The sequence below is a fragment of the Mizuhopecten yessoensis genome, unplaced genomic scaffold (genome assembly GCF_002113885.1).
Source record: "Mizuhopecten yessoensis strain PY_sf001 unplaced genomic scaffold, ASM211388v2 scaffold10227, whole genome shotgun sequence".
Classification (NCBI taxonomy): Eukaryota; Metazoa; Mollusca; class Bivalvia; order Pectinida; family Pectinidae; genus Mizuhopecten; species Mizuhopecten yessoensis.
In genome coordinates, this window is record NW_018408441.1 from 231,303 (window position 1) to 248,222 (window position 16,920).

Sequence of the window (16,920 nt, forward strand, 5' to 3'; positions counted from 1 at the left end):
GGTGTCATGTCAGCCTCCATGAACAACGTGAAGACATCTGACAATCCATGAACGTTAACCTCAATTATCTGGCACGTTATTGTTTGTAGGTTCGGACATTAGATCACTTCTGATTTAATTACCATTTTAACTGTTTTTTTGAAAGAACTGTTTCGAGATTTTTTTGAATAGTTGAAAGAACAGCCACAAGGAGTGAAGGACCTGACATTCATTACATTGCCACATTTGACATTTTTCACGTGTCAGGTTTTAAAAGTGTTAATTGGGGCTAAATTCATTGGATTTTCACTCCCCTAAAAAATTACAGCAGCAAGATTAAACTAGTGGTTGGTTCATATGTTTTATTTTTGTATTTGTTTTGAATAGTCCCTGAAAGGAGCCAAAATGTCTACCCTGGTGACGTTGAACAGCACTATTCGGTCCCAGCTGGTTTCCGTCTTGTGTAGACAATTTGCAGTATGTATACCACATCTTGTACAGTTTACCATAACCCACGAGTTTTAATGCAGGTTTATCGGTACTATATAATATTTTTTAATAGTTATACAATTATTTGAAGCTCAAGGATGACTTAGCCTGAGTTTCCTGACTTTCCTCTGGCCCCGACACCCAACTTTGATATTTTGACAGATAAATACCCGAGTCTGATGTCAAGGCCAGAGGAAACTTGCCCTAAAGGGTGACTGTACCACTACATGTATGTCTCTAAAACCTCAAGAGTTGATTGTTAGATGCTTATAATTGACTAGTGCTAATATTAATACCCAGCCTCCTCTGCCCGTCGACAGAAGCTACGTTATCGCAGTTGACATACTAGTATTACCTTATCAGTATATTTATCAATGGTAAGTGTAACAGGTAAGGGAGTAGTGTGCTTCTACCGGTATCAAACCTGCGATCCCTGACTTTCTAGTCCTAGCTTTAACCACTGAGCTAAAGGGAAATTCACTCTGGCGTGAAGGTAGAAGGCGACCATCACTCTACGTACAATTAAAATCTGCCACAGTAAGTAAATAACTCATCACTGTTTTAAGTATCCAGTGAAGATATCGGTCCAATGAGTAAAATGTTCGATTGGTTGATCTGAATAAAATTGTATGGGTCATCGTAGGTAACGGCTAGTAATGGAGATATATGAAGGTACATGTTGTTGTGTAACTTTCAAGAGTTTCAACAATCGAATTGTGATGTAATATGATATCATCAAAACCATGATGCTATCTTACAGTACTTAATTTTTTATAGATATGTTAATTTTAATGGGGCGATTGGTTGTGTGGTTAACACTCCAGCCTTCCATGCAGACGGCAGTGGTGCGATCCCGAAGTCGTCGTACACATGGAATATTCAGAGAAAGTGTTTTTCTCCAGCTCACATAAATCCAACAACCCAGGTGGAATAAGAAATTGTGTGGGGGTGGATATTGCGGTATCTGTGCTGTAGCATTCAAGTGAGGTGGCACTATAAATGATACCGTTGGAGGCACGGTCCCACTTCAAACGGAACACAATACATTTCCAGCACACATGCAAGCATACACACATAGGGAGATATTAGCCAGGTGGCATATGACTAGTAGTTAACGCCTGATAAGGCAGCTCCTGTCAATTCCTCAAAATTTTATTGATTAATGTATATGCTAATTGTATTGATTGTAAAAATTGTATATCTATGTACTGTAAAGCGCTGTATAGTGGCTTAGATTAGCTAGATAGGGAGCTAAATCAAATATTGTATATTTAGTATCTGATAGAAGCTCAATTAAAATCTATTCATGTAAGTTTAATTTGTTATGAATGCTTTACCATATTGATGTGTTACTGTGTCTTTTCCCTAAATAAAATCATTATTATTATTATCATTGTATTAGCACTACAAAAATAATTTTGGACAGGGGCCTGGGCAGTGGACACATAAACCAACATGACAGTTAAAATATAGAATGCTAAGTTTGATTGTGTTTTGGTACATTCATCCTCAAGAAGCTTGTCATAACTGACAGTGAATTCATGGTTTTCAAATTCTTTTTGAAATATGATTATAATTATAAAAAAATACTTTTCATTTCAGATATATTTATAGAATGGGCTACTATCATGTACTGCTTTTGTTTTTTATTTTTGCAAAGTGCACATTGTTACAACAAAGCGACACATGAAGCTAATGAAATGTGTACATTTTAGACAAGGACAAATGTGGAAGTACCAAGAATAACGACTCCTCATAAACTAAAGGTACAGTTTCAAAAGAAGGAGAGAAACATTCTGAGAAAGAAAGCCATACAGGCCAAAATTAACATGACAAATAAGAGGTCTGCCCTGGTGATCAGCTGTAAACGTGTTCAGTACAACCATCACCAAGGACAGACTTACAGTGAATTCAACCCCAGCAAGTTGGCTTCCCATGGCTGGAGCAACTACAAGTCCATAGGGGATCATTTTACAATCAAAGCAAACAGCAAGGTAATGAGGAACACAATCATGTAAATTGTTGGGACATATAGCCATTTAAAATCAGCCATTAGATTTATCTCATTCACCCCTGAAATATCATAATGAACTATTCCAACCTTTGAATTGGAGGAGTTCAAATGTGTCTTCTGGGGTGATTGAGTTAACTGTACCAGTGTAGACTGTCAAGTGAAGATGTACATGTATGATTTATAATGACTCTAACGTCAGGCTCAATATCCTATTACCAAATCAGTGCAATGAACAGAAATGTCATTAAGTAGGTAAACTGTTAATAAATTCAACATAAGAGATCCTGATATATTGTTCTGAATCTTACTATGATAATGGTACAATTTAATCCTGTAAATGTATGAAGATGTTGATAAAATTGAGCTTTTTTAATCAAAGTTGAATAGCTCTTGTGGTATATTAATTCATTCTAAGCTTTTCACTGATTGCTGTACTAAGCATGTGGTATTGATTACAGAATCCAGCGCTGCAAACAATTAATGAGACAGTGCGGACATTTGAAGATTTTGACCTGAATGAAAAATTATTGGAGCAGATTGAGGAACTAAACTTTGAATATCCCACCAAGATACAGGTATACTATATTAATATAAACACACATAAGTATATATGTAAATAACATTATATAGGTATATTTTACAAACACACATGTTAAATTCATATTAAGGTACAATTTATAAACACACATAAATGCATGCATATTTTACAAGAACACATTAATACAGGTACATTTCACACAAATACAGGTACATTTTACAAGCACACATACATAAATGCAAAGAAATGATAATGTGTTTGTGTAGAGAACATCCTTTGGATACATGCTATTACTTCACTGGTTTGTAAAGATGTGTTCAATGAAATTAATACCATGTAATAAAACACACAGTAGGCTATGACGACAAGTCCTTTTAATACAAGTAAAGTGATGGCCTGATATACGTAAATGATTAAATGAAAATTTATTTTTCAGAATAAATGAACAGATATAAGTTTTTTGAGGACTCTTCTTGCTGTTGACCAAAGACTTTTTTTTACATATTTACTGTATGATTACTACCGATTTTGTTTTCTTCAGAGGCGTACATTCAGTGCTGTTCTACAAGGACAGAATGTGATCTGTGCTGCAGAAACAGGTAAGTTTCATTTTATCTCAAAATTTGGTACATGTGTCACAGTGTTGAACCATCTAGCCTCTAATTACTGACTAAAAAGCTAGGTGGTAATTAAATCAGCAAAGCACTGGAGTAGTAATCTATGGTTCGAGATTTGACTTCTAGCGGAGACACTTGGGAACGTCACCGCTCTACATTAATGGCACCTGTATGTATGGTAATCTCCTAAATGTTGCTTTCACAAGCATTGTTGTATTCTGGAAGACACAGGTTCTTTCAATGAAAGAGGAGCATGTTCTTAACAAAGGCTGTTGGGGGTGGGGGGAGGAGTGACTTCTGCTACCAATAAGGGTCCTTGATACTGTGTACGGTAATCTCCTTAACCTAGCTCTCACAAGCATGGTTATAGTCTTGAAGACTAGAGGACAAGTTCTTTCAATTCACAGGGAGTATATATACCAATGGGAATCGATCTGGTAGATTGTTATATTACTAACTAACTCAGCTGGAAGGAATTTTCCTTTAGTTCATTCTATCAGTACAGCACCAGGCTAGTAGTCTGTAGTCCTGGGTTCGACTCCTGGTGTAGGCACTTGGAAAAAGGGGTTTTAGGTGACACTGCCATGAAATTTGTTTGCGATTAGAAAATTAAGCATGGTTTCTAATATAGTGATCTAGTCAGGAGGAGTAATCTTTATTTTGTTGACAATGTGTTGTGAAAATTTAATAACCCTCAATTCTGTAAATAAATTGCTATAAATATAAAGTTTGTAACAAAACAGTACATTTTTTCCTTTTTTTGTGTGATCATAAGGACAAGGATTCTTGCTGTTATGAGTGTATTTGAAAATGTTTGGCAGATGGCAATATCAATGGGGTTAAGTATACCAGGGTAGTAGCGGAAACATTTCTAATGGTATATGGGGGAAAACTGTACTTATATATTCAAGTCATTGTCTGTGGACAGTTGTTACATTCCAAACAATTTCTTTTTAAATACTTCGTTGTGAAAATGAACAATTGTCTCCCCTTTGATAGAACATATGAAGTATTTCTACATTATTTCTTAATAAGTCAAAAAAGATATTGATTCAGGACAAAGTCCTCAAGTCTTTGGAGCAATTTACACAGGAAAATGAAGCATTTGTTGTTTGACATATTGTTTCCATTTTTGTAAGTGCGAGTGGCTAGCCTACCTACTGTTTTAAGACTAAGTAATCATGTTTAACAAACTGCTGTTGTAGGGAGTGGTAAAACATTGGCCTACCTACTGTTTTACGACTAAGTAATCGTGTCTCACAAACTGCTGTTGTAGGGAGTGGTAAAACATTAGCCTACCTACTGTTTTAAGAGTAAGGAATTGTGTCTAACAAACTGCTGTTGTAGGGAGGGGTAAAACATTGGCCTACCTACTGTTTTACGACTAAGTAATCGTGTCTCACAAACTGCTGTTGTAGGGAGTGGTAAAACATTGGCCTTCCTACTGTTTTAAGAGTAAGGAATTGTGTCTAACAAACTGCTGTTGTAGGGAGTGGTAAAACATTGGCCTACCTACTGTTTTAAGAGTAAGGAATCGTGTTTAACAAACTGCTGTTGTAGGGAGTGGTAAAACATTAGCCTACCTACTGTTTTAAGAGTAAGGAATTGTGTCTAACAAACTGCTGTTGTAGGGAGTGGTAAAACATTGGCCTACCTACTGTTTTAAGACTAAGTAATCGTGTCTAACAAACTGCTGTTGTAGGGAGTGGTAAAACATTGGCCTACCTGCTACCTATCATGGAGTTGTTGTGGCGCATGCAGGCTAATGAGACAGCTGAGGATACTCCACCAAACTCACCCCGAGCCATCATTATATTGCCCTCTCAGGAACTGGCTACCCAGGTCGCAGTGAGTCTCTTACATATCACCAGAAACAGCAGTAGTTAGGAAAAAATATTGTTAGATTTCAAGTGAAGTCATCTATTACTTTCTTTGACAGAGCCAGTCTTACAAAGTTGTGTTAAAAGAGACAATGATGGTAGTCTACCTTATTATTAACCTTTGATTATTAAATAGATAACCCCAAAACAGAATTATTTGACTTAAAACCTTTTAACAATATATTTTGTCTGAAAGGTTCCAAGGTAAAAAAAACCACTAAAATAAATGTATGACAGAGTTCAGAATGGCTAAGAGGAGATACTGTTAGCTACATTAGCAACCTATTACAGTTTTCCAAATCAGTTGAGTTTTTTGAAGTGACAACATAACAACAAGAACCGCTAATGCTGTAAAACGAAGTTGTCATTAATAAATACCAAATGATACATGGTAAGGCCAAAACAAAAATTATGTGTTTCCAGTAACATGCCAGGAAAAACTGAATAGGTCGATAGGCAGATAATTATCTTTCTTTCATGGATCAATATTATGCTTTATATCAACTTTTACAATGCTTTTTCACACATTACAATGGCTATAAAGCTGTCAAGAATGGAGTGAGACTTCCATAATGTTTTTTCAATTCAACAAAAAAGAGATAAAATTTTTAGTCTCTGTTTATAAATTATTTGAATTTTCACTCAGTTCACTCGGTCAGTGAATATTTGTTTTGTGTTTCGTAGGAAGTTGCAAATAAGTTCACAAAATCCTGTGGTATCAAGTTGCAGCTGCTATCAGGGAAAGGAATCCCTACAGTAAGTGACACACTGTTAATTATTGACTTTTATACCCCAGTAATAAATATTATCTTACATGTGTCTTAAGCTGTCTCTGCGAATACTGTATATATGTCTTACAGAAATGGATTGGTATGCTGTTGTTTAGAACAGAATATTTTCAGAGGTCACAAGTACGGGTACCCTTCAGTAATCACAGTGTCTGTTCCTCCACACGTTACTTTTGTTTTCTGGATATTATCTCAGAATCCAAAGAGTTTTCTTTTTTAACATAGTGATACGCTTTGGTGTGTAGATGTGCAATAGGGGTTTAAAAATATTTCTAATGTTAAGGTAAAGGTCAATGTTACTGAAAATACATGAAAAAAGAATGTGACAAAAAAAGTACAAACTTGTGATACTTGTATGTGATATTATCCAGTTTCCAACATCTATATCCTTAACATGTGTTTCATTTTTTTACTCCAGCAAAACATCAGATTTTTCGGAAAAGAAACCATAGACATTGTTGTGTCTACTCCAATGACACTGCTGAAATTCTTCTACTCAGGTATGTTTTCAGAACGTTAATAATTTCTGGAAATCATAGGCTAAGCAAACAACAATTATGAGACTTATTTGTACACCATAAATTATATAATACTATTGTGATTCAGTCCAGTGTCTTTATTTCAGCCTCCACTAATCCTAATGTTCCGCTGATTCCAGCCATATTAAGCCAGCCACAACTAATATGGTTGTCCCACTATCCAGTCACATTAATCCAGCTTCCACTAATCTTGTTGTCCCATTAACCAGCCATAACTAATATAAACCATTTGCCAAACTATCCAGTCATCTAACCAGGTTGTAACACTTTCATGCCACCACTAATGTGATTATTTAACTATCTAGCCTCATTATCTCAGCAACACATATGTAGTTGTCCCACTATCTAGCCACATTATCTCAGCAACAACCATGAAGTTGTCTCACTATCTAGCCTCATTATCTCAGCAACACATATGTAGTTGTCCCACTATCTAGCCACATTATCTCAGCAACACCCATAAAGTTGTCTCACTATCTAGCCACAATATCTCAGCAACACCCATATAGTTGTCTCACTATCTAGCCACATTATCTCAGCAACACCCATAAAGTTGTCCCACTATCTAGCCACAATATCTCAGCACCACCCATGATGTTGTCCCAATATCTAGCCTCATTATCTCAGCACCACCCATGAAGTTGTCCCACTATCTAGCCTCATTTTCTCAGCAACACAGATGTAAGTGTCCCACTATCTAGCCACATTATTTCAGCAGCACCCATGAAGTTGTCCCACTATCTAGCCTCATTATTTCAGCACCACCCATCAAGTTGTCCCACTATCTAGCCACATTAATTTAGCACCCCCCATGAAGTTGTCTCACTATCTAGCCACATTATTTCAGCACCACCCATGAAGTTGTCTCACTATCTAGCCACATTATTTCAGCACCACCCATGCAGTTGTCCCACTATGTAGCCTCATTATTTCAGCACCACCCATGAAGTTGTCACACTATCTGGCCACATTACTTTAGCACCACCCATGAAGTTGTCCCACTATCTAGCCACATTATTTCAGCAACACCCATGAAGTTGTCTCACTATCTAGCCACATTAATTAAGCACCACCCATCAAGTTGTCCCATTATCTAGCCTCATTATTTCAGCAACACCCATAAAGTTGTCCCACTATCTAGCCTCATTATTCCAGCAACACACATGAAGTTGTCTCACTATCTAGCCACATTATCTCAGCACCACCCATGAAGTTTTCCCACTATCTAGCCTCATTATCTCAGCAACACCCATGAAGTTGTCCCACTATCTAGCCTCATTATCTCAGCAACACCAATGAAGTTGTCTCACTATATAGCCACATTATCTCAGCACCACCCATGAAGTTGTCTCACTATCTAGCCACATTATCTCAGCAACACCCATGAAGTTGTCCCACTATCTAGCCACATTATCTCAGCAACACCCATGAAGTTGTCCCACTATCTAGCCACATTATCTCAGCAACACCCATGAAGTTGTCCCACTATCTAGCCACATTATTTCAGAACCACCCATGAAGTTGTCTCACTATCTAGCCACATTATCTCAGCAACACCCATGAAGTTGTCCCACTATCTAGCCACATTATCTCAGCACCACCCATCAAGTTGTCCCACTATCTAGCCTCATTATTTCAGCACCACCAATGTAGTTGTCCCACTATCTAGCCACATTATTTCAGCAACACCCATGAAGTTGTCCCACTATCTAGCCTCATTATTTCAGCACCACCCATCAAGTTGTCCCACTATCTAGCCACATTAATTTAGCACCACCGATGAAGTTGTCTCACTAACTATCCACATTAATTTAGCACCACCCATGAAGTTGTCCCACTATGTAGCCTCATTATTTCAGCACCTCCCATGAAGTTGTCCCACTATCTAGCCACCTTATTTCAGCACCACCCATGAAGTTGTCCCACTATCAGGACCACCCATGTCGTTGTCCCACTATCTAGCCACATTATCTCAGTACCACTCATCAAGTTGTCCCACTATCTAGCCTCATTATCTCAGCACCACTCATCAAGTTGTCCCACTATCTAGCCTCATTATCTCAGCACCACCCATGAAGTTGTCCCACTATGTAGCCTCATTATTTCAGCACCACCCATGAAGTTGTCTCACTATCTAGCCACATTAATTTTGCACCACCCATCAAGTTGTCCCACTATCTAGCCTCATTATTCCAGCAACACCCATGAAGTTGTCTCACTATCTAGCCACATTATCTCAGCAACACCCATGAAGTTGTCCCACTATCTTATCTAGCCACATTAATTTAGCACCACCCATGAAGTTGTCTCACTATCTAGCCACATTATTTCAGCAACACCCATGAAATTGTCTCACTATCTAGCCACATTAATTTAGCACCCCCCATCAAGTTGTCCCACTATCTAGCCACATTAATTTAGCACCACCCATGAAGTTGTCCCCCTATCTAGCCACATTAATTTAGCACCACCCATGAAGTTGTCTCACTATCTAGCCACATTAATTAAGCACCACCCATCAAGTTGTCCCATTATCTAGCCTCATTATTTCAGCAACACCCATAAAGTTGTCCCACTATCTAGCCTCATTATTCCAGCACCACCCATGAAGTTGTCCCACTATGTAGCCTCATTATTTCAGCACCACCCATGAAGTTATCTCACTATCTAGCCACATTATTTCAGCACCACCCATCAAGTTGTCTCACTATCTAGCCACATTTTTTCAGCACCAGCCATCAAGTTGTCCCACTATCTAGCCACATGAATTTAGCACCACCGATGAAGTTGTCTCACTAACTATCCACATTAATTTAGCACCACCCATGAAGTTGTCTCACTATCTAGCCACATTATTTTAGCACCACCCATGTAGTTGTCCCACTATCTAGCCACATTATTTCAGAACCACCCATGAAGTTGTCTCACTATCTAGCCACATTATCTCAGCAACACCCATCAAGTTGTCTCACTATCTAGCCACAGTTTTTCAGCACCACCCATCAAGTTGTCCCACTATCTAGCCACATGAATTTAGCACCACCGATGAAGTTGTCTCACTAACTATCCACATTAATTTAGCACCACCCATGAAGTTGTCTCACTATCTAGCCACATTAATTAAGCACCACCCATCAAGTTGTCCCATTATCTAGCCTCATTATTTCAGCAACACCCATGAAGTTGTACCACTATCTAGCCTCATTATTTCAGCACCCCCCATCAAGTTGTCTCACTATCTAGCCACATTATCTCAGCAACACTGATGAAGTTGTCTCACTATCTAGCCACATTATTTTAGCACCACCCATGTAGTTGTCCCACTATCTAGCCACATTATCTTAGCAACACCCATGAAGTTGTCCCACTATCTAGCCACGTTATTTCAGCACCACCCATGTAGTTGTCCCACTATCTAGCCACATTATTTCAGCACCACCCATCAAGTTGTCTCACTATCTAGCCACATTTTTTCAGCACCACCCATCAAGTTGTCCCACTATTGAGGTTCAATAATTTGAGGTCTTATATATACCTCTTTATCACAACCTAGGTCGTAAGTCGTCTCAAAGCTGTTTACAAATTATTATCCGTGGTCAAAGGGCCTAAATGCAACCAGCCATTATCTTTCTAAACTTCCTGGGCAGCATACAGCCGGGGTTGCTATATCGGCGCTCAAAGCTAGCATTCAACAATTCTAGCACTGCCCAACCACATACTTATTTACAGCTGAGTAGACTGGAACAAGCGGAGAAAAGTATCTTGCTCAAAGATACAACACAGTGCCGTGACGTGACTAGAACCCGCAACCCTTTGGTCACGAGTCTGGCGTCCCACCGCTAGACTGTCGTGCCTCCTAATCAAACTTCACATGTACCTCTATCCAGTCACTACTATTTCAGTTGTTCCTCACTTCAGCCATCAATAATCTGGTTGTCACATTATCCATCAGCAATCACTAATCTGGTTATCCAACCAGTGTTTCAGGGGTCAGAATAGCCATTTTTGTATACCAAATTGTCCCAGTATCCTGTCTCAGAGGCCAAGCTACTTTAGCTTGGAATGACAGTGTCTGTATTGTCAAAGCTGTTCTGTATGTACATGTATAGTTATTTGAGTCAGACAGACTCTAACAGACACTTCACTACTGTAGGCTGCTACAAGTAAGTTTTGTTGATACTTTCTAACAGCTGTTGTCTGTACCTGTTGATTGATTTACAGGTAAGCTGACGGGTGCCAGGTGTCAGCATTTGGTGCTTGATGAGGCAGACACTTTATTGGATGACAGCTTCAGCGATGTCATCAAGAAAATAATGCAGAAATTACAGGTATGTCTATTGGACATTTATTTGTATATATTTTACAACAATTATGAAAAAATGAATTCCAACCCATGTTGTTTGATTTAGGCAGGTGACCCAATACCTTTCACGACTAATCATGATTTCTGCAGGTGACCCAAAACCTTTCACGACTAATCATGATTTTGTCAGGTGACCCAATACCTTTCACGACTAATCATGATTTAGGCAGGTGACCTTATACCTTTCACGACTAATCAATCAGGGGAAACAACCCAAGCCATCTTGGTGGAAGGTGAGTGGACTATCCGCTGCTCCGCATGTCCACCCTGATAAACAGATGAAGTACATTGATGTGTGAGATCTGTGAACATTTATTAAGGTTACAGGAAAATCCTTAACTTTCTTTGGTTATGGGGGACAGTGAAATATCTGTATTCATATCTGTAATTTGTAGATTATTGTACCCAGTGCATCTAGTGCTCTGACAACAGATGACCAACCGTATGTGATGTCTGGGACCCAGTTGCTCCTGATCAGTGCCACCATGCCACGCAGTCTGGATAGCATCCTTGAGGACTTTATTGAGGTATGTGGAGATTTCCCTGGTCCCATGTTGAGGTAAGGGTAGATAACTCTAATTGTACAGTGCAATCTTTTTAGATCATGGAGATGTAAGGACTGATATGTTGTCGCATAGGACTCCTTCATTCTGGATCATACTTAGTTAAGAGAATGGGATTCTAGCCTAGTCTGGACTCCATCTGTCAGGACTGTGTCATAGTAAGGGCAGGTTACTGTAGTCCAACTAGAGTCTGGACTCCCATCTCTCAGGACTGTGTCATAGTAAGGGCAGGTTACTCTAGTCCAACTAGAGTCGGGACTCCCATCTGTCAGGACTGTGTCATAGTAAAGGCAGGTAGCTTTAGTCCAACTAGAGTCGGGACTCCTGTCTGTCAGGACTGTGTCATATTAAGGGCAGGTAGCTGTAGTCCAACTAGAGTCTGGACTCCCATCTCTCAGGACTGTGTCATAGTAAGGGCAGGTTACTGTAGTCCAACTAGAGTCTGGACTCCCATCTCTCAGGACTGTGTCATAGTAAGGGCAGGTGACTCTAGTCCAACTAGAGTCGGGACTCCCATCTGTCAGGACTGTGTCATAGTAAGGGCAGGTAACTCTAGTCCAACTAGAGTCTGAACTCCCATCTGTCAGGACTGTGTCATAATAAGGGCAGGTAACTCTAGTTCAACTAGAGTCGGGACTCCTGTCTGTCAGTACTGTGTCATAGTAAGGGCAGGTAACTCTAGTCCAACTAGAGTCTTGACTCCCATCTGTCAGGACTGTGTCATAGTAAGGGCAGATAACTCTAGTCCAACTAGAGTCGGGACATCCATCTGTCAGGACTGTGTCATAGTAAGGGCAGGTAACTCTAGTCCAACTAGACTCTATAGACTCTATTATCCTGTATGACTATGGCAGTTAGGACCCAAAACTTGGGCATAGTCTCAATTCCTTCCCTGTTGACCATGTTTATTGAAGTATAATATAAAGCATTAAAAATAAGACCAATGGCTTAATTTTGATACGTAATTTATATATATTTTGTTGGTAAAGGTGAATACCTTAATATATATCTTGGAAGTACACTTTATTATTGACATGCCGATCCTTTTTATGGGTAATGTATATTTATCTGGTGGGTATGAATATTGAAACATTCTTGTGACTATAGAGCTACATGTTGAAATAAAATTAAACACTTGAAGACAATTTCTTGCAAGTACTTTTGATGCAATTTACATTTGTATTTCAAACAAATATATACAAAACTATAAATATAATTGGAAAAAAAAGACAGAAAATGAAATTGAATATGTAGTTAAAAATGTACTGTTAATAAAATAAAATCACCTGAAGAGCCCCAAGATGGGTGAAAGTACTTGTGAGCTATAATAATGACCTCAAGTGTTTTATTTCATTTCTGTATCCAATTGGTAATAATAATATATAACATTAATATATTGCCTTATCTAATTTGCAAAGTTACTCTAAGGCGCTGGTATAGACTTATACGTAAATAAATAAAGACTTCTCTATCTTTATGTCTGATTTTTTTTGCTGGATTGTTTATTTCAGATTGAATCTTTCCAAAGAATAAAGACTGAGAGCCTACATCGCCTGTTACCACATGTTCCTCATACATTTATGCGCCTCCATCATGAACAGAAGGCTGGTAAGGCATCACTAGTCGTGTAATGTATATATTTCAGGGTTTATAGTTTAGGTTTTGTAGAGTGATATCTTCCATAACTATATGTTTCATCACTCCCAGCTTGCTGTTAACTTTTCTGATAATTTCAGAATTAAAATACCATCATATTGCATGAATGTTACAATGCCTGAAAACATTAGAGTTTTGGGAGAAATAAAATCTCAAACTTGTGATCTTTTGGCATGATTTATATCTTTCAAGTAAATTATAATCATCACTTGTTAGACATTCTTTATGTGTATGTTAGCTATTTAGTGATTTGTGTCCGACACTTCCTGTAATGATTCCAGAATAACCCTTAAATACACATTATCAATTTGATTCTGACAGATGAGATACTGAGGCTGGCAAAGGAAAGTCTGGCTAACAGCATTCCGACCATGATTTTCTGTAACAAAAGTGACACGTGCTTCTGGGTCCACAAGTTACTGAAGGAGCATGGCATCCACAACATTGTTCTCAATGCTCAAATGGACCGCAAGGTCAGTACTTCTAATTTAATTTGTTGTTTGTTATGGAATATTTTGTCTAACTTGTCAAAGATGATGTTGAAGCTACTATAATGAAGGCATATTTACTAGTTCTTAAATACAAAAATGTTTTAATAACCACCATTAAAATACACAAATGTTTTAACGACCACCATTAAAATAAACAAATGTTTTAACAAGCACCATTAAAATACACAAATGTTTTAACAAGCACCATTAAAATATACAAAAGTTTTAACAAGCACCATTGAAATACACAAATGTTTTAACAAGCACCATTAAAATACACAAACGTTTTAACAATGACCATTAAAATACACAGATGTTTCAACAACCACTATTAAAATACACATATGTTTTAACACTAAAAAATTCCAATAATTTGCAAATTTATCTGTGAACAAATCCTGAATGGATGTAGTAGAGACTTGGGAAAAGGGCATGGTGCAGAAGTGTTTTTTGTCTGTGTTTCAGCTGAGGAGCGGCAAATTTGCTAATTTCCAGAATGAAGCTGCTGATATTTTTGTGTGTACCGACATCTGTTCTCGAGGTCTGGACACACTCAGGGTATGTAATCATTATGACATCCACAGTCAGGATATTTGTTTCAACATCACATATTTGTTCAGGGTGTGTATTATTTTATTCACAGTCAGTGTTGTATTAATTATGATATCTATCTCTATACTATTTTGATTGCCTATCCCAGTATGGGAAACAGGATACATGAAGACTTCTCAATAAGAAAGGATGAATGGGTGAATATCTAGATTTAAAATCTGTTTTGTAAACTGAAAGGTGCATGCTCCCTGTTAGCATAAAGAATACCAGATTTTTTTGCTGCAGTTATTCCCCAATTTTGTAAAATTGTAATTTACCTTTCAGGTGATGAATTAATAATCCACTGCCAGTAGTTAATTACCTATATATGTAATTTACCTTTCAGGTGATGAAGCAATCATCATCTACATGTAGATAGTTACCTATGTATGTAATTTACCTTTCAGGTGAGGAATCAATCATCATCTACATGTAGTTAATTACCTATGTATGTAATTTACCTTTCAGGTGAGAAAGCAATAATCATCTATATGTAGATAATTACCTATGTATGTAAATTACCTTTTAGGTGATGAAGCAATAATCATCTACGTGTAGATAATTACCTATTTATGTAATTTACCTTTCATGTGAGGAAGCAATCATCATCTATACGTAGTTAATTACCTATGTATGTAATTTACCTTTCAGGTGATGAAGCAATCATCATCTACACATAGTTAATTACCTATGTATGTAATTTACCTTTTAGGTGAGGAAGCAATCATCGTCTACACATAGTTAATTACCTATATATGTAAATGACCTTTCAGGTGAGGAAGCAATCATCATCTACATGTAGTTAATTACCTATGTATGTAATTTACCTTTCAGGTGAGATGGCAATCATCATCTACATGTAGTTAATTACCTATGTATGTAATTTACCTTTTAGGTGAGGAAGCAATCATCATCTACATGTAGTTAATTACCTATGTATGTAAATTACCTTTCAGGTGAGGAAGCAATCATCATCTACCTGTAGTTAATTACCTATTTATGTAATTTACCTTTCAGGTGATAATGAAGCAATCATCATCTACATGTAGTTAATTACCTATGTATGTAATTTACCTTTCAGGTACAGCTGGTGATTAACTTTGACCTGCCTTCATATGTATCTGACTACATTCACCGTTCGGGGCGGGTAGGACGTGTAGGGTCCAAGGACGGTGGTCGTGTCGTCAGCTTTGCCACACAAAAGTGGGACGTCAAGTTGATTTGGAATATTGAGGTAGGTAATGACTTCAGGAAGGAGACAGCTGCTTAGGCCTCATCAACATAAAAAGACAAGTATTTATACAAATGTATTACAGAAGGATATTGAAGGAGATTTTTTTTAATTTTTCTGTGATATTATCAAGGGACTAGATTAGTCTCTTTTTGTTCTAAATACTGTTAATTTGAGACAGTAAGCAAAAAGATAGATAGCATTGTAAAAGAATGTACTTACTGTCGGTTATATACGGTATCAATTTTGAGACTGTTATTTTCTGTTGTTGTAGACGGCAGCAAGAAAATCAGCAGAACTTGAAAATGTGAACGCAAACATTAAAAGAAAAATTACAAGCATTGTGCAGAAGAAATTCCGAAAGCCATCTGAAAAATGATTAATGTATGTTCTTAGGAGGGTGTTGAATATAACTAGTAAAAGTTTTGTAAACCTTTAACTGTGATGGCAGTGAATGGTTCAAGTTCTGTAAGTGTAACACAATGATCAATGTAACTAATTCAGTTCTGTAAGTGTAACACAATGATCAATGTAACTGGTTCAAGTTCTGTAGTGTAAAACAATGATCAATATAACTGGTTCAGTTCTATAAGTGTCACACATCGATCATGGTAACTGGTTCAAGTTCTGTAATTGTAAGACAAAGGTCAATGTAACTGGTTCAGTTCTGTAAGTGTCACAAACTGATCAATGTAACTGGTTCAGTTTTGTAAGTGTAACACAATGATCAATGTGAATGGTTCAGTTCTGTAAGTGTAACACAATGGTCAATGTAACTAATTCAGTTCTGTAAGTGTAACACAATGAACAATGTAACTGGTTCAAGTTCTGTAAATGTAACACAATGATCAATGTAACTGGTTCAGTTCTGTAAGTGTAACACAATGATCAATGTTACTGGTTCAGTTTTGTAACTAGTAAAAGTTTTGTAAACCTTTAACTGTGATGGCAGTGAATGTTTCAAGTTCTGTAAATGTAACACAATGATCAATGTAACTAATTCAGTTCTGTAAGTGTTACACAATGATCAATATAACTGGTTCAGTTCTATAAGTGTAACACATCGATCATGGTAACTGGTTCAAGTTCTGTAATTGTAAGACAAAGATCAATGTAACTGGTTCAGTTCTGTTAGTGTAACACAATGATCAATGTGAATGGTTCAAGGTTTGAAAGTGTAA

The 16,920-nt window shown here is 37.5% G+C and overlaps 1 protein-coding gene across 3 annotated transcripts; it reads left to right on the plus strand.

Moving 5' to 3' along the window:
* The first annotated feature begins 1 nt into the window (after window position 1).
* LOC110459819 (probable ATP-dependent RNA helicase DDX28) lies at window positions 2–16,366 on the plus strand. Of its 3 annotated transcripts, none has more exons than XM_021512270.1 (15): window positions 2–89; window positions 367–456; window positions 2,184–2,462; window positions 2,941–3,057; window positions 3,562–3,619; window positions 5,340–5,485; window positions 6,202–6,273; window positions 6,724–6,805; window positions 11,066–11,172; window positions 11,603–11,734; window positions 13,282–13,378; window positions 13,748–13,899; window positions 14,383–14,475; window positions 15,590–15,742; window positions 16,014–16,366. In XM_021512270.1, exons 2-15 carry the CDS (start codon window positions 385–387, stop codon window positions 16,116–16,118), a joined length of 1,665 nt encoding a protein of 554 aa, XP_021367945.1. In that variant the 5' UTR covers window positions 2–89; window positions 367–384; the 3' UTR covers window positions 16,119–16,366. The 3 variants fall into 3 exon arrangements, with proteins under 3 accessions (XP_021367945.1, XP_021367944.1, XP_021367943.1); XM_021512269.1 differs by having other exon boundaries at window positions 2–85; XM_021512268.1 differs by having other exon boundaries at window positions 6–71.
* The last annotated feature ends 554 nt before the right edge of the window (window positions 16,367–16,920 follow it).